At 49.7% G+C, this 18,285-nt stretch overlaps 1 protein-coding gene across 5 annotated transcripts in view; it reads left to right on the top strand.

Moving 5' to 3' along the window:
* SLC25A40 (solute carrier family 25 member 40) overlaps positions 1–18,285 on the top strand; it is a 366,440-nt gene that overhangs the window by 70,812 nt on the left and 277,343 nt on the right. For all 5 annotated transcript variants that reach the window (XM_085631323.1, XM_085631327.1, XM_085631325.1 and 2 more), the window contains one exon: positions 1,501–1,607. In XM_085631323.1, the coding sequence (XP_085487449.1) occupies positions 1,501–1,607 (107 nt within the window). The remainder of the gene's footprint in view (positions 1–1,500; positions 1,608–18,285) is intronic.

Genomic DNA, 18,285 nt, shown 5'->3' with positions numbered 1-18,285 from the left:
TGGGGCAGAGAAAGCGCATCTCGCTTCACATCCTGACAAATCCACACAGGTCTCTGCCCATGTATGTGCTTGAGTTGAGCTCCTGCTTGTATTCACAGTACTTGCAATTTGGGTGGCAGAACTAACCTGGGTGGGCCAGGAATTCCATGTCAGAAGGTTTTCTCGATACAACACACCTTGCCCTGCTCTCAGAATGAAATGTTGGGACTGGTGTACACAGTGTAGTATGTGGGTACATTCTGGAGGGTTTTCTTCATTACAGAAAAACGGTGTAACCGCCCCTTAGATAGGCCCAGTGGCCAAATGGAGCTGAGAAAAAAGATGTGGGTTGGTGCTGTCCTTTTTTCTTTGTGGGCAGCAGCCATCCTCCAACCTGCACTCAACATTCAAAGTAAAAAGATGTTTGTGATCATCTAACGATATCACCTCTGACTGGTACGCAGAAGTCGATCATGATTAGTCTTCTGTGTTCTCTCCTTCTGATGCTTTTGGACATAATTCTGAAAGCAATCTAATGTTCTCAAAGATTTACATTTGTTAAATGACATAAACAAAAGGATCATATTTGCCACAGATCTATGCCTTGATTTACAAGGTTTAGAGTAGACAGTAGGCATTGCCCTGAGTACAGCTACCACAGACCTATAAAGATCCTTGGCAAAGAGTTTGAAGGGAGGGAGGAAGGTCATCCTGTGAGACTAGAGTGGGAATATCACTTTAGTGTCTCCTTTACCTAATGGTAAACCAGTGGTGAACCTAATGAGAACTGGAACTGCTGTTTTTTTTTTGGGGGGGGGGGCGGGGTTCTTGGCATTAGAAGCCATTCAGATTTGAACAAGAAGAGAAAAATGCAGGGAAGAACCTCGTCAATGTAATTTCAGTGTTTTCATCCGTACCCAGTTCTACTACCACACTCTTAGAATAAGCCATGTTTACTAGCACAAAGCTGCCTTTGAAGCGTCTGTAGTTCAAAAGGAGTGCTTGGTTATCCATTTGAGATGCAATAGTGCCTAAAATCGTGGGCCATTAGTGACTACCCACCAAGGGCGTTGCCAGTAACCCCAGACTGCTGCCTGTCTAGAGGAACTACCGTGTTTGCGGTGTGTGTGTGTATATATGTATGTATATATATATATTATAAAAATCAACTACACTTTTTGAAAATGTAAATAATACATGGAAAGATGATTACACTTTATCTCTTTGTCAGTCTTCTCTTTCATCCAGCATTCCCAAGTTCATTTGTTGCATATTGTCATGAAGTTCCTTCTGTGAAACATATAACGTGCTGTATAAAAGCGATATAATGCCTGTAGTTTTAGAGGACAGTGAAAATACATTATAATATTGTAGACTGCATGGAAGAGCTCAACCTGGAATGTTCCTTCTGACACCTGCTATCTGTGGAAATTGTCACCTTTGCTATTCGGATTTACAAACTCAACACAGTCTGCGTTATGAATTATTTTACTTATGTCTGTCTTTGTAACCATTCTATAGGGAAATGTTTTGTTTATTGCAATGGCCTGATGGATCACCTATGCATCTGTGAAAATGGGAACAGCAGGACCTGGTATAAGGCACCGGGTCGTTTCAGTGGAACCATGGTAAGGAAGATATAACTATTTCTCATTTCATTTCTGTTTCTAATTTATTTCTCATTACATGTGGCAAAATTTCACCCAGAGCGAAAACTCTGGGTGGAAATACACCATCCTCAATTACAAGTGTCTCCAGGCCCTAAATTATCAGGTCCCTGAATAATCAGGTCTGCAAACTCTAGACCCAATAATTCCAGAATAGGGGACACCAGTCTTGTCTTTACTGCTGCAGGGTAAGGGACTGCAAACAGTAGCAATGCCCTGCCCTCCCTTGACCCCCACAGCAGCACAGGGCGTAGACACTGCTCCCCGGATCAGCTGAAGCATGCTTTAAACCTTGCCATGATCCCATTGCACCAGCCTTCCCACTGACACTTTCCTACTGCTCAGAGCAGGTGGAAAATATTTGAGATTTTCTCTCAGGAACTGGAGAAAATGCATGTAAAAACTTGATATAGACTTCTAGCCACAGATTCCTTACCATAGAATAGTACCCAGGCATAAAACTAGGTCAGGAAACTTTTTTTGAGCAGTAGCCTTGTGCACCTGTAGATGGTGTTGTTTTGCTCCATTTGGCATTGTTGCAATTATCGGCGCCGAAAGTGACATGCTAGGTTCTCATATAGGGCTAACATCATGCTTGTATAGGGCTAACATCAGTTATTTTCTTTCTGCGCCGGTCAGCGCAGATCCGATGAAGAGCTATCCCAGTCTTCTTTGACTGACCTTTTCCGACCAAAGATGCTACTCCCTTCACTTTGTGACCACCCCTACACCCATGCCACCTACTTACGACAAGCTGCTGGACAACCGCCTCTCCTTGTTTTGTCAGGTGGTGTTCGCTCTCTTCACCAAGAGAATTATAGAGATGGTGCCGGCATCAGAAGTAGGTTGTGGTTGCTGATCCCACTACATTCTAGTGCCCAAAAAGGACGGAGGACTCTTTCCTAGTCTAGACCACTCCTATGCCTTTTCAATCTCTGAAAAAAGAGAAATCCAAAATGCCCACGCATGTCTTGTCTGCCCTGGCCCAAGAGACTGGATGGTATAGCTGGACTTGCAGGATGCTTTACTTTCACATCCCCATCCTGTCTGCCCACAGGCACTACCTATGGTTCATGGTAGGCCAAGAGTACCTTACATTTGCCGTGCTCCCCTTCAGCCTTACCAGTGCCCCTGGTGTGTTCACAAAAGTGATGGTGGTGGTTGCAGCACATCTGTGAAGGTGAGGGATTCCAGTCTTTCCCTACCTTGACATTTGGCTCTTGAGGACGGGATTGTCCCAGGAAGTCATCTTCCACCTCCAGACTACGGTAAACCTTCTGCACTACCTGGGGTTCACAAGACGTGCGGAAGTCACACCTGATTCCCTCATAGATGCTCCCTTTCATCTGAGCTGGTCTGGAAACTGTGCATTTTCTGGTATATCCTCCCGAGCAGTGAGTCCAGGATATTCAGGCTATAAAACTGATGTTTCGGTCTCTATCGGAGGCTTTTGGGCCTCGGATCTCCTGCATCCTTCTTGTGACCCATGCCTGCTGGCATATTAGGGCTATGCAGCGAGGCCTGAAGTTCCAGTGGGCATAGCATGAGGTGAATCTCTCCAACATGGTCCAGCTCTCGAAGGGAACCACAAAAGACCTGCAGTGGTGGCTAACGAACGGCAATTGGGTCAGCGGCAGACCCCGCTCCCTTCCCCAAACAGAGATGACTGTGGTGACAGATGCTTCATTTCTGGGCTGAAAAGTCATCTGGGAGAGGTGGAGATCAGAGGACTCTGGTCTCCGGCAAAACCCTTTCTCCACATCAACCTGTCCGAGCTCTGAGCGATCCGACTGCCATTGAAGGCCTTTTTCTCTTCTCTCTTCAATCAAGGAAATGCTGGTTCAGGTGTTCACGGACAACATCACTGCCATGGGCTATTGCTGTGGACCCTGTATCAAGGGGCTCTGCAGCTCTGGACATGGCTGGAACATCAGGTTATATCCTTGGTGGTTCAACAGCTGGTGGGCTCTCTGAACACCAGTACAGACAAACTTAACCAGCGATGCATAGTGGAACACGAATGGCATCTCCATCCAGAGGTGCTGCAAGGTCTCTTCCAACAATGGGGAGAGCCTTGGTTGGATTGGTGTGCCTCCGCGGGGAGAACGCACAATGTCAACAGTTTGCACACTGCAGTTTCCAAGGGAGGAATGGAAGTCAAAAGACAGGACTGGGAAAACCGGAACACAAGGCAAAGTATATTCATAGAACAAGGACAGGTCAGGAAGTGTGCAGGTAGGACTAGGAACAATTGCAGCCACAAGAACAGAGAGGCCGAAAGAACAAGAGATCGATAGAGATAAAACTAAGTAGCCAAAAACAGGAAAAGTGGAACAAGAAATAAGGAAAAGCAAAGCACACAGGATCAAAGAGCAAGCCTGGAAGCAGAGCAGCAGGTATGTATTGAAACACACAGGGAGCCTCAGCAGTAAGGACTGTTATAAACAAATGCATACTGGGCTCACAGAGTACAAATAGCATGAAGCTAATGAGAGGATCACAGATGCAAGGAATAAACCAGATGTAAGGAGTCACCGATGAAGGGAAGGTTGAACTGGGACTTGAAAATTGGAGGGCCAGAACAAACAGAAGGCACAAGAAGAGTAACCCAAATGTCTACAATAGACTGCGGAACGGAGACAAAAAAGAGAAAAGTCCAAAATTAATTTCTGGTAGGGTCAGAATAACCATAGGATCCAGGAGCCCAGATACAGAACAAAGCTCCACTACCACCATGTGTTCTAAGTGGGGTTGGGCAACAGAAAGCACAACAAGGACAGTGATGCATCAGGATGGTGGTGTTGAAAACTGGATTGGAATATGAAGTAGAGCTTGGCATGCAAGGGGTAGGAGAGGGTTCTGTTAAATTCGGTTTTAAAAGCAGAACTCCACATGGGCCTTGTAAGCACCACCTAACAGCAGGATGTCGGATTCCTGATGACCGATGCGTCGCTGTGCAGCAAGAACTCCATTGACATGCCAAAGGCAAGCCCGTCTGTGTCCGGTCATTCCCAAAGGTCATCCTCTGCACACAGTTTACTCAAGCTCCTATCTGTTAACACTTTGGTCTAGGTAAGGCTTACTGCCTGATCACATTATCTTACGGCTTGACTCCTTGAACATTCTGTCTTCCAATTATTGTCAAGAGACTCCACCACCCTTCCACTACCCCTCTCCTCCTAGCAAGGGTTAGAAGCAGCATTACTAAATTATCATTCAGTACTCCAATATGCAACGAAAATGAATTGGAAATAAATGGGCTCATTCTGATAGAAATCTTAATATTCTATTAACAACTGATATCTGGTTAAAAGAGAGCATACGTTGACGCCATTCCAGCTACAATGTTTTTGTTCGAAATGCCCTGTTGAGAAAAGTGTTGTCGGTGTCACCACATTTGTTAAAATTCAGCTCACAATCGTTTTTATCTGTTTTTACCCAGCTCTTTAAAGGACTCAGCAGTTCTGACCATTAGGATATCCCCTAACAAATGTTTATTGTTTTCCTTAATGCTTGTCTAGGACTTCCACTGGTTTGCCATCCTGCATCTTGCATGCTTTTATTTCCCCAGCGTCGAATCAAAAAAATATCCTTACCATTAAATCAGTTTAATGCACTTCTAAGCAAACGCAAGTCAATACCATGGGACTTTTGATCTACTACCTGGTGTGGCAAGAAAGGCAGTTGCAATGGTGCTGATCACGTCTAGACTAGATTACTGTAACAGCTTATATGCAGGGGCCAAAAAGTATATCCTGAAGAAACTACAGATAGTTCAACATGCAGAAGCCCGCCATATTCTAAAATTACCTTGAGATTCCTCTTCAAGATCCTGGTTGTCATTTACAGAGCTTTTAGGTCATCAGGACCAAAGTACCTAAGGGCCAGTCAAACCGTATGTGGCTCAGCGCCGCCTAAGATACTCATAAGCAAATCTCCTCATACCACCTAGCTTCAATCTCATTTCTAAAGGTGGCAAATCAGTGGCAGTCCTAGGGACCAAACCCTGGAATTCCTTACCCATCTATCTCCGGTTCTCTAAGACAGAATTGATCTTCAGGAAATCCTTGAAAACTTGGATCTTCAGAGCCTCAGACATTGAAGTCCTCTCACTCATCTGACCTCGCAGAACTTCCTGACACCCTGCTCCTCTCTTTGTTTCCGTTTTAGAGCCACGATTCCCCAGTATTGGGGTGTCTTTCATAGATTCACATGCTTGAATATTCCCCGTCGTCGAAGTGGGAGTCCCACGGTATATAAAAAGCAATAAGTGTCATGTATATACATATACATACATAACCACATAATAGCATATACATATCCAAATAAACTTTATATATATAATTCAAAATAACATATCAAGTGAAAATACCATAGGATAGTATTGACACATAGGAAAGCATTGAGAAAAAGAATCACTTTACTGACATATCCTTGTCGTTTTATAGTCCAAACTCTAGCCAATCAGGCGCAAGCACCCTCTAGAACCTTCTCCTCAGAGGCTCAGGCCCTCAGATTTTCTACCGCACGTCGTGTGAAGGGAGTCTCCCTGAGCTCTGCGCAGTCTTTGGTCTGGTTTGAGTTTTTCTCATCATGTCTTCAAGTAAGAAGTCTCTTTTCCGTCCCTGTTCATCTTGTGGGAAGTTAAGACTTTTTTCTGAGGACCCTCATAAAAAATTTATCTATTGTCTTTACCCTGACCATAAGGTGGCCAACTGTAAAATTTGTAGAACTTTCTCTCAAAAGACTTTGAAGGACAGGTAGGGTCGCCTATTATTGTGGCTTCAAAAACTGAAGGATACGGATAACCCCCTTTCTGAGGTGGAAAGTGTGGCCTCTGTTCGAATAGGAGTCTCCTCCAAGCGTAGTAGTGTTCAGGACTTGCCGTCTCCCTTTTTGAAAAAGAAGAGACTTCATCTTGAGGAAGTGTCTGCAGGCCAAGTCTGTTACTACGCCAGCGCCCCCGAGACCTAGCTCTCAGGCGTCTCTGACTCCGTCAGCGCATGTTTCTAGTCAAAAACGCGCAAAACCGTCTACGGGCCCGTCGACGGCCCCTCCGTCGACGGGATCTGCCACTTCGTCAACCTAGTCGACGACGGTGTCGAGCAGATTTCCTGCGTCGTCGACGACAACTTCGTCGACGTTTTCACCGTCGACAGTGGTGTGCGTTTCCCTAAAGACTATTTCGTCAACGATTCCACTATCTTCTTCGTCCACGACTAGGAAGCTGGCGCTTCCGTCGACGTCTAAAGCTTCGTTGACGGTAATAAAGAAGAAGAAGAAGAAGTCATCGCCGCTGACGCTCACAGCATCGTCGGCTGCCTCGTCGGCGCGAGCTTAGTCGACGGCACCCTCGTCGACGGCACCCTCGTCGACGGCAGCCTCGTCGACGGCAGCCTCGTCGACGGCGACTTCTTCGACGATAGCCTCGACGACGGAGGTGTCAAATTTTGCAATAGTGCCAATGTCTACACCAGTGACAGGGTCGGTGGACAACTCCTTGCTGCAGCGTCGCTATGCTGTGCTGGACTCTGTCATGATGCCACCGGTCACTCGGCCACCTCATCAGCTATTCCCCTCGGTTGATGAGGAAGTTTCGGATTCTGATGACGATGTTCAGTCCTCTTTTCGAGATGCTCGTAGTCCTTCTGAGCTTCATATTAAATGCCAAGATTTTGAGGAGGATGACTATTCGCAGGACTATTACTGTCAGGAGCAGGAGCAACATCCCCCTGCACAAGTTCCTATGGCGCAGCTCCCTTTGTCGCTCATCTCCAACCTTCAATTTATGTTGGAAGACTACAATCGTCGGTTTCCGGCTTCCTCCCATAGTTCTCCACGTGAGACGCCATCTGCCGTACCGTCTACTCCTGTGTTGCCAACGATGCCGACACCATCCGCACCTGCATTGGTTCCCCCTGCAACAGATGAGGTTGTGGATAATCTGGATACGGAGGAGGGAGAGCTTCATGATGAAGACTCTATGGCGGAATGGGATGACTATCAAATCAATTCGCCCGCATCACCTCCAACATGGCCAGGGAATTCACCACCTGTCGACATAACAGGATTACATCAACTGATGGAAAGGGAGGCTCAACGTTTTCACCTTCCCATGGTGGTTAGGGAGGAGGACTGCTTTCTGTACGACTTCAAGTCCCAGCCGCAGAAACGGGTACGGGCCGTGCCCATTATAGACTTTATCTGGAACGAGGGCATTAAGCTAATGAAAACGCCTAACTCCATCCCGGCAGTGCTCCCGCGACTGGAGAAGAAGTACAAGGCCCCGGACTCTTCTCCAGCTTGCTTAGTGTCTCAGCCTAAGCCAGACTCTGTGATCACCCAGGCGGCGCAACGTCGCTCCAAAAATCCATCGTCACCTCCGGATCGTGACTGCCGCCGCCTGGATGCCATTGGCAAAAAGTTTTCGAACATGGCTTCAACAACAGTCCGAGCAGCAAATTCTTTGGCCATCCTCGGTCGTTACGATCGACAAATGTGGTCGGACATGGCAGCTTTGGTTAAGCTTATCCCGGAAGACTCTAGAGCGGACGCTCTAAAGATCCTGCAAGAGGGTGAGAGGGCATCCTCAGAAATCATCGACTGCTCCGTCGACATTGCCTCCACGGGTTTTCGTCAATTGGCTGGAGCGGCTGATTTAAGACGACAGGGTTGGCTTCGTTCCACCTCGTTCCGTCAGGAGGTCCAGGCCAAGATTCTGGACATGCCGTATGACGGAGAATCTTTGTTCGGCCAGCATGTGGAGGACGCTTTGCAAGCCATCAAGAAGGACACGGAGACGGCTCGCTCCCTCGGCACTCTCCAGTTCCGGAAGCAGCCCTTTCGGGGTACGCGCGGCCGCGGCACCTCCTCTTCCTTTCGTGGGTCTTCTTCCCAGTACCGCTCCTACAACCAAGGACGACAACGTTATTCCTCACAGCCACAGCAGTCTTCCAGGCAGCAGTCTGGCAAATCTTATAGAGGAAGATCCAATTACAGGGGAAATTCTTCCAAAAAACAATGACTGTGTACATCAATGGTCCCCTCTTTACAGTTTTTCCCTTTCTCCACTTGGAGGACGAATCTCCCAGTTCTTTTCGAATTGGTCCTCAATCACTTCGGACCGCTGGGTTTTGGACATTAATTCAAGGGGCCATGCCCTAGAGTTTGTAAAGGTTCCCCCACACACCTCTACATCCGGACCTCCTCCCGCTCACCTCAAAGAACTTTTCAACCAAATCCAGATAATGCTCAAAAAAGGGGCCATCGAAGTGGTTCCGAAATCACAAAAGGGGTTGGGGTTCTATTCCCGTTTTTTCCTCATACTAAAGAAATCTGGGGAGTGGCGCCCCATCCTCGATCTAAGGTCTCTCAACAAATTTCTCAAGGACCAATCATTCCGCATGCTCACGCTAAAGGACATCCTTCAATTCTTCTCTCAGGGCTATTTCATGACGACAATTGACCTTCAGGATGCTTACTTCCATGTTCCCATAATTCCACGCCACAGGAAATACTTACGTTTTCGTGTAGGTCGCAGGGATTTCCAATTCAAGGTCCTGCCCTTCGGCCTCCGCTCAGCTCCGCGGGTCTTCACAAAGATCCTGGCCCCGATGGTGGCCCATTTGAGACTAACGGGCATACAAATATTCCCGTATTTGGACGATTGTCTCATCAAATCTCAATCCTCCCACCAGGCGGCCCTCGATACTCAGCGCTGTCTCACTCTGTTTCAGTCTCTGGGCTTGTCGATCAACTTGCAAAAGTCTCAGCTCACGCCAGCTCTGTACAAGACCTTTCTCGGCGCTACCATCGATACGAGCAGGGCTATGGCCTTTGCCTCTGCAGAGCGGCAAACACAAATTTGACAGCTCGCAAGCTCCATTGCAGCAAAGCAGTCAGTTTCAGTCTGCATATTAAAGTCCTTTCTGGGGATGGCGTCCTCCTGCATCGCTTTGATCCCACATTGCAGACTGAGGAGTCGTACCATTCAGGAGGAATTGGACAAGCAGTGGCGTCAGGTCTCCGGTTCCTTCAACGACCAGCTCGTGGTGGCAGCCCGCATGGCTCAGGCGCTGCATTGGTGGACTCGTCCTTCCAACATCGCAGCGGGAACATCTTTTCTAACGACAGCCCCAGAGCTCGTTCTTACCACGGATGCATCCATGGAAGGATGGGGCGGACATCTTCAAGATTTATCCGTCAAGGGCAAGTGGACAATGGTTCAGCGTTTCTGGCACATCAACAGATTGGAGCTGATGGCCATTTTCTTGGCGTTGAAATCCTTCCGCCTCCAGCTCCAGGGGGAGTCAGTCCTCATTCAGACGGACAACACCACCAGCATGCACTACCTGAACAAGCAGGGCGGGACAAGATCGCCGCTGCTTTCCCGACTGGCTCAGAGGATTTGGAGTTGGGCCATAGTCCATCGGATTACGCTCCTGGCAGTTCACCTGCCCGGCATTTCCAATATTCTAGCGGATGCACTCAGTCGGTCAACGTCATCGACCCACGAGTGGGAATTGCACCAGTCGACTCCAGACTTTGTCTTCGGCCTTTGGGGTCGCCCGACTATCGACCTTTTTGCAACCCCACAGAACAGCAAATGCCAGTCCTACGCAAGCTGGTTTCCCACAAAGGGTCGTGCGGAAATGCCCTTTCGATAAATTGGTACAGGATATTTGCGTACGCTTTTCCGCCGATCCCTCTGATTCCTCGAGTGTTGCGGAAGATGCGACACAAACCGTGCCAGATGCTCCTCATAGCTCCACGGTGGCCTCGGCAGGCATGGTTCTCGGAGTTGCTCCTCTCCCAATGCGAACCAATCCTTCTTCACCCGAGGCCGGACCTTCTAACAATGAACGACGGGCGGATATGCCATCCGAATCCCAGTTCACTCAGCTTGTCGGCTTGGAACCTGAGCACCTTGAATTTGCTCATTTGAACATTCCACCGGCCTGCAGGGAGGTGTTAGCTAGGGCGAGGGCGCCCTCCACAGTGAAGACGTATAAGCTAAAGTGGAAGCGATTTTGTCTTTGGTGTGCGTCGGTCCACATACATCCAGTGCACGCCTCCCCAGAACACATTCTGCCGTTCTTCCTGCAGTTAGCGCAGTCTGGACTGTCACACTCTACCTTAAAGGTCTTTCTAGCGGCAATATCTTGCTTTCGGCAGGACGGCTCGTCCTCTCTCTATTCATCTAGAGTAATACTGCAATTTTTCAAGGGTCTCTTCCGAATGTTCCCGCCCATTCGGCGTCCTCCACCCACGTGGCATCTTAACATCGTATTGGCTCAGCTCATGAAGGCGCCCTTTGAGCCAATCCATTCGGCGGATTTCAAATTCTTAACATGGAAGGTGGCCCTCCTCCTTGCAGTGACTTCCTCCCGCAGAATCAGTGACATTCACGCCTTTACAATACAACCTCCGTTTCTTCAATTCAGATCGGACTGTGTAATTCTCCGCACTAATCCGGCTTTCATGCCTAAAGTACCATCCGATTTCCATCTCAATGAACCAGTAATCTTGAAAACTTTTTTCCCGCATCCGCAGTCTCCAGCGGAACAGAGTCTACACTCTGTGGACTTAAAGAGGTGCCTTAAATTCTACATCAGCAGAACACAATCCTTTCGCAAGTCAGATCAGCTGTTTGTGGCCTACGGATGCACTTGTAAAGGACAGTCGGGTACCAAGCCCACGATTGCCCGTTGGGTTTCTTCAGCAATCTCCTTTTGCCATCAAAGGGCTGGCAAGCCTCTTTCTTCTGGAGTAAGGGCTCATTCTACGAGAGCAATGTCATCTTCCACTGCCCTGTTCGCTGGTGTACCCATCCATCAGATTTGCCGGGTAGCTACGTGGTCCAGCAGGCACACGTTCACGAAGCACTACTGCCTGGAGTCGATTAATGAAGCGGACATGGCTGTGGGACAAGCAGTTCTGCGGAATCTGTTTAAATAAGGTGAGCCTCTGCTACTTCCCTCCTCCTTGGGTATTCTTAATTGCGTATTAAATACATTGTCATTGTATTTCATGCAATATTAATACGGCCTTGTCAGCCGGTTGCTGCTTACTGCTCACTATTCTATTCAAGCATGTGAATCTATGAAAGACACCCCAATACTGGAGAAGAACAAATGGTTCGAGGCATGTGGGCTGCTGAATTCATATCTGTGCATAGATCGCCGCCTAGTGTTGGGTCCGGATGTTTGCACGTTGTTGTCCTGGAAGAGTCTTCGAAGTATCCTGGGATAGGTGACTCCTCCCCTGGACTACAGTGCGCATGGGCATCCTCTCCATCCTCAGATTGTTTTTTTCCGCCATTGGGTTCGGATGTGCTATCTTGACTCAAGTTAGGAAAATCTTTTTTCAGGCCAAAAGGCCTTTAGTTCGCGTCGGTACTGTTCTCGATCGGTATCGATAGTATCTTTGTTAGTTTACTAACTTCCAGAACAAACTTTCGCATCTTACCCGACCGTCGATTCGACATCAACGATGGAATCGAGGACACCATTCAAGAGGTGTCCGGTATGCAATGCGAAATATCCCCACGTCGACGTCCATCCGGTGTGCAACAAATGCCTTTCACCGGATCACGACGAATCTACATGCATGGCCTGTGCCAGATTTCGATCCAAGAAGACTCTACGGAATCGACGAGCGGCGAGACTCGAGGCGCAGCAAGCGGCACCGGCCCCGGCCGACATCTTCAACGCCGAGACCGAAGAAGTGGAGAACCTACCCTCCAGTCCCGTTTCCGAACATGACTCCGGATCGGAAGACGTCGACGAAACACTCTTTCGCAGAGATGAAGACGACACCGAGGTAGGAGACTACAATGAGGCCTTAGGGGCCGAAGAGAGTAGCTCCGGTGACGAGCAAGGCCTACCCGTTCAGACTGAAGAAAGCCCAGTGCAACAGTCTATGGCTCCGGTCGAGGGATCGCCTTCGGGCCTTACCCAAGACCTATCCCGCAGTTCTTCGGCCCCGCCCTCGGGCCCGGCCTCGGACATTCAGCGGCAGCCATTAATGCCCAAAACGGCTGGTTTCCCTTCTTCAAAACCGAAACCGAAAGCTGTATTGGTTCAATTGAAACCGAAACCGAAAGTGGTGCTGGTCGGATCGAGGCCCTCCACACCTTCGACGCCAGCAAAACACATCGGCACCGAGCGCACCAAACGAGACTTCGGTGCCGAACTCGAAGCGGCCGACGTCGGAGTTGACATAAGGAAGAAGGCCTTCGGTACCACCAATCCTGCTCGGCTCCCGGCACCGACGCAATCGACTCCGACCCCAAAGGTCAAACAGCCTGCTGCGTCTCACACCGCTTCCACGGCGACACCAAAGCCACACTCATCGAAGAAGTCGACGGCCATTCCCGCCCCTCGACTCGATGACCCACCGGCGCCGGAAAAATCCACGACCGCATCAACAGAACCGGTCGGTGCAAAAGAATCGAGGGCGCTCCAGACGCGACCCATTGCTGCGCAAAGCACCAAAAAGAAAATGGTCCTCCAGGACACGTCGGGCTCCGAACCAATTAAAGCTCCAGCAGCCTCTTCGGCACCAGCCAACATTACTTTTGGCCTGCCACCATCCACGGCCCCGAAACTGTTCCAAATTAGGACACGGGTGACCCATACCACGATCACGCCTGCCGAACGCTCTGCGGAGACGTCTCCATCACATCTAATCGACGCCGACACCGGCAAGATGATTATCCACAAACGGAAAATAACTTCGGAGCCGGTTTTGGACTCCTTCAGGATTCCACTTAAAAGAAAGCTGCCTGTGGCTTCAGAACCAGTTCTTTACGAACCTTTCCACTCACCCTACCAGGATCCACAATCCTTCTCTCCCACACACTCCGACACGGATGCGTTGGTGGACTACATGGGTGACCAAGTCCCCTACCCCGGAGACATGGACCCTGACGGCCAACAGGACCCTGATCAAACTTGGGATGACCCTGTGGACCCAGGTGCACCTATGGATGCACAAGACCCGCAACTCTATGGAGCAAAAACATCTCCCACAGAGGACACTGCAGCGTTCAACGCTCTAATTGAACGTGCTGCGGCCAATCATGGGGTGCAACTTCACTCGGACACCGTCGAGGACGACTTTCTTATGGATACTTTTGCATCCTCAGAAAGGAATATAAAAACTCTACCCATGTCGAAGGGTGTCCTCAAACCAGCAAAGGACATCTTCAAGGAACCCACCAGGGCAAGAGTGATAAACCCCAGGATCGACAAGAAATACAGATCAGCGCCTGGGGACCCTACTTACATCAGAGGCCAATTACCTCTGGATTCCATTGTCGTTGCGAATGCTCGCAAGAGGGCACACTCACAAACAACAGGTGACGCTCCTCCCCCGGACAAAGAGTCCAAGGTGTTAGAGACCTCTGGCAAACGGGTTGCCGCCCAGGCAGCCAACATATGGCGCATTGCCAATACTCAAGCACTCCTCGCTCGCTACGATAGAGCGCACTACGACACATTAGAGCAACTAATCCAACATCTCCCTGACCAATACAGAGAAGGTGCAGAGATCCTCATCAGGGAGGGACAGCTCCTCACAAACGCTTCCATCAAGTGTGCGCTGGATGCCGCAGACACAGCTGCCAGGGCCATAAACACTAGCGTCATGCTGCGACGACATGCCTGGTTACGAATCTCCGGATTCAAACCTGAGGTGCAAAACAACATACTCAACCAGCCTGTCAACCCCGACTATTTATTCGGCCCGGAGGTTGACACCACCCTAGAGAAAATAAAAAAGGACACGGACACTGCAAAGTCCATGGGGGCTCTCCAGACTCAGTCCTTTCGGAGCGGCTCCTTTCGTCGCCCCGGAAATAGAGGAGCAGGTAGAGGACAGGGGTCACAGCAAACATACAACAAGGGCAATACACAAACCCAAAATAGAAACACCCGGGGTGGATATCGTGGCTCCAGTACAAAGGGCAGAGGACGCGGCTACGGCAACACCAGGTCCTCCCCCAAGAACAAGCAGTGACGCCCTCTCCCTTCCTCCCGACCACATAACACCTGTCGGGGGAAGGCTACAAAGGTTCCTGTCCACGTGGAACTCCATCACCACGGACAGGTGGGTCAAAGATATTGTCAAATACGGTTACTGTCTAGAACTAACCTCCACTCCACCCACAATACCTCCAAAAAACCGTCCTATGTCCTCAGAGCACTTAACGCTCTTACAGCAGGAGGTGCAAAGTATGCTTCTAAAAGGCGCAATAGAGGTCGTACCCGTCCACGAGCAAGGTACGGGGGTGTACTCCCTGTACTTTTTAATACCGAAAAAGGACGGGTCACTCAGACCTATATTAGACCTGAGACCCCTAAACAGATACATTCTTTCCGAGCATTTTCACATGCTCACTTTACAGCAAGTCCTCCCACTGCTCAAGCAGGGAGACTTTCTAGCCACACTGGACCTCAAGGATGCGTATTTCCACATACCCATTCACCCCTCACACAAAAAATACCTCAGGTTCACTGTTCAAGGGCAGCACTACCAATTCAAAGTCCTTCCCTTCGGCGTGACAACGGCACCAAGGGTGTTTACAAAGTGCCTAGCTACTGTGGCGGCACATCTACGGAGGCAGCACATACACGTCTACCCTTACCTGGACGACTGGCTCGTTCAAGCGAAGTCAGCCCAGCAATGTGCCAGCCACATGTCCCGCACCATTCACCTCCTTCACAGTCTGGGGTTCTCACTGAATTACCAAAAATCCCATCTACAGCCTGCACACGTACAACAGTACCTAGGTGCGACTATAGACACTCTGGCGGCCACAGCTCAGCCAAATTTGGTGAGAATCAACAGCATGCAAATGCTGATTTCCAAGTTCAAACCACAACACTCCCTTCCCGCGCGAGTGTTCATGCAGTTGATAGGCATGATGGCCTCCTGCATCTTCATAGTCCCCCACGCGAGACTACATATGCGCCCGCTTCAGGAGTGCTTGGCACGTCAATGGAATCAGGCTCACGGGCAATTAAAAGACCTAGTGTTGGTGAGCGGTCGGGCATACAACTCTCTGCATTGGTGGAATCCACAAAACCTTTGCAAGGGCCGACCGTTCCAAGAGCCTGTTCCACAAATAATACTGACAGCGGACGCGTCTCTCCAGGGATGGGGAGCTCATGTACTCCATTACACAGTGCAGGGACTATGGACACAACAACAAAAGAAGATGCACATCAACCTTCTAGAGCTGATGGCAATCTTCCTCGCTATGAAAGCATTCAAAGTACACTTGTGCAACAAAGTCGTGTTGATCCGGACGGACAACATGACTGCCATGTACTACATACAGAAGCAGGGAGGAACACACTCTCCACAGTTGTCTCATCTGGCTCAGAGCATGTGGAAGTGGGCCATTCAAAGGAACATGTTCCTCATGGCAGAACACCTCCCCGGCAAAGACAACCAGATGGCGGATCTGCTCAGCAGACACAGCCACCAGATGCACGAGTGGGAGCTACACCCATCAGTACTCCAACCGTACTTCCAGCAGTGCGGTCATCCAGAGATAGACCTATTCGCGACAAGCGAAAACGCAAAATGCCAAAGCTTTGCCGCCAGGTTCCCACATCCGCAGTCGCAGGGCAATGCGATATGGATGAACTGGTCCGGCAGATTTGCGTACGCTTTTCCCCCAGCACCACTGATACCGCTGGTGGCACGCAAACTGCGTCAACACTCACTGACGCTCGTCCTGGTTGCTCCAACGTGGGCACGCCAGCCGTGGTACACCACCTTTCTCGAACTTTCCGTGGTGCCCCATCAAAGGCTGCGGGTCAAACCCGAGCATTTGACGCAGAACCATGGAGAGATTCAGCACCCAGATCCACAACAGCTGAACCTGGCAATCTGGCTCCTGAAGTCCTAGAGTTTGGCTACCTAAACCTGCCACCTGACTGTATGGACATCATTAAGGAGGCCAGGAGACCCACTACCAGAGCTTGCTATGCAGCAAAATGGAAGAGGTTCGTCATTTATTGCAATAATAATGACATTAACCCGCTAGACGCATCCATCCAAAACATTATTTGTTACCTATTACACCTATACCGATGCAATCTGGCGTACACCTCTATACGTGTCCATTTGACCGCAATATCAGCCTATCTGCAGACCAGGCAGCACCTCTCTCTATTCAGAGTTTCTGCCATCAAAGCATTCTTGGAAGTCATTCCACCAAGCCACCCACCGGCTCCGATGTGGAACCTCAACTTGGTCCTCACACGCCTGATGGGTCCACCCTTTGAACCTCTACACTCATGCGAGATTCAATTCCTTACCTGGAAAGTAGCTTTCCTAGTAGCGATCACTTCTTTGAGAAGAGTTAGTGAACTCCAGGCACTAACCGTTCAAGAGCCATTTATACAGGTTCACGCCAACAGGGTCGTACTACGTACCAACCCCAAATTCATGCCAAAGGTGGTATCGCAGTTCCACATGAATCAAACCATTGAACTGCCCGTTTTCTTCCAAAACCCACAAACTGTCGCAGAAAGGGCACTCCATACACTAGATGTCAAAAGGGCCCTCATGTATTATATCGACAGGACCAAACCCTTTAGGAAAACACAACAACTTTTCGTTGCCTTTGCCCCACACCACAAAGGTAACGCTATCTCCAAAGCAGGAATAGCCAGATGGATGGTTAAATGTATTCAAATTTGCTATCAAAAGGCTAAACGCACTTTAACGATTCCCCCACGAGCCCACTCAACACATAAGTTAGGGGCCTCAATGGCTTTCCTAGGAAACATTCCTTTGCATGACATATGTAGAGCAGCCACCTGGTCCACTACACATACATTTACCAAACACTATTGTGTAGATGTGCAATCAAAACAGCAGGCAGCTGTAGGACAGGCTTGTGGGGGTTACCGTCCCTCGTGGGGTTTTACTGTCAGAAAGAAGTTGGGGATACCACGAATAGGTTTAGGTTCTTGTTTATTTACAGATAGGCGGAGAACCAAACACTGATAGAACAGTCTCAAACTGTAACTAGGCAGAGCAAAACAACGTAGGTCTTCCCCGAGATTTCTCCCTGTAGGGTGTTTTTCTTGCTCCTCCACGTCAGGGGTCTCAATCTTCACAGGTGCTCGGGGTTGCAGGGAGAAAGAAAAGAGAAAGAGAATGGTCTGAGTTACTGCTACCAGGATCTCTTTGTTGTGCTACCGTCACCAAGGGGATGTGTAGGAGGGGAAGTGTGGGGTCGGGGATGTTCTGCACCTCTCACGTGGGTCACAGCCCTTCACAACCTCCCCACCGCCCCCACCCAAAAGGTCCCCGCAGAGCCACTTGCCTCGAGCCACGGCCCGTTCTCCGGACCGCGGCGCTGGGACCCGGGGTGGTTTCTCCTCCCTGCTGCCCACCGGGTTTGAGAGCCGTAAAGATGTTACTGACGCGACCTGCTTCGTCGTCCGCTGCTGTTTCTCCTCTCGCTCGTCGTCCTCGTCCTCCGATCACCACCGCTCCTCCGGTCGCCTCTGCTCCTCCGGTCGCCTCTGCTCCTCCGGTCACCGCTGCTCCTCCGCTCGCCGCTGCTCCTCCGGTCGCCGCTGCTCCTCCGGTCACCGCTGCTCCTCTGCTCACC

This window comes from Triturus cristatus, chromosome 10, assembly GCF_964204655.1.
Source record: "Triturus cristatus chromosome 10, aTriCri1.1, whole genome shotgun sequence".
Classification (NCBI taxonomy): domain Eukaryota; kingdom Metazoa; phylum Chordata; class Amphibia; order Caudata; family Salamandridae; genus Triturus; species Triturus cristatus.
The sequence above is the reverse complement of the archived record's forward strand: the minus strand, read 5'-3'. Positions and strand labels throughout refer to the sequence as shown.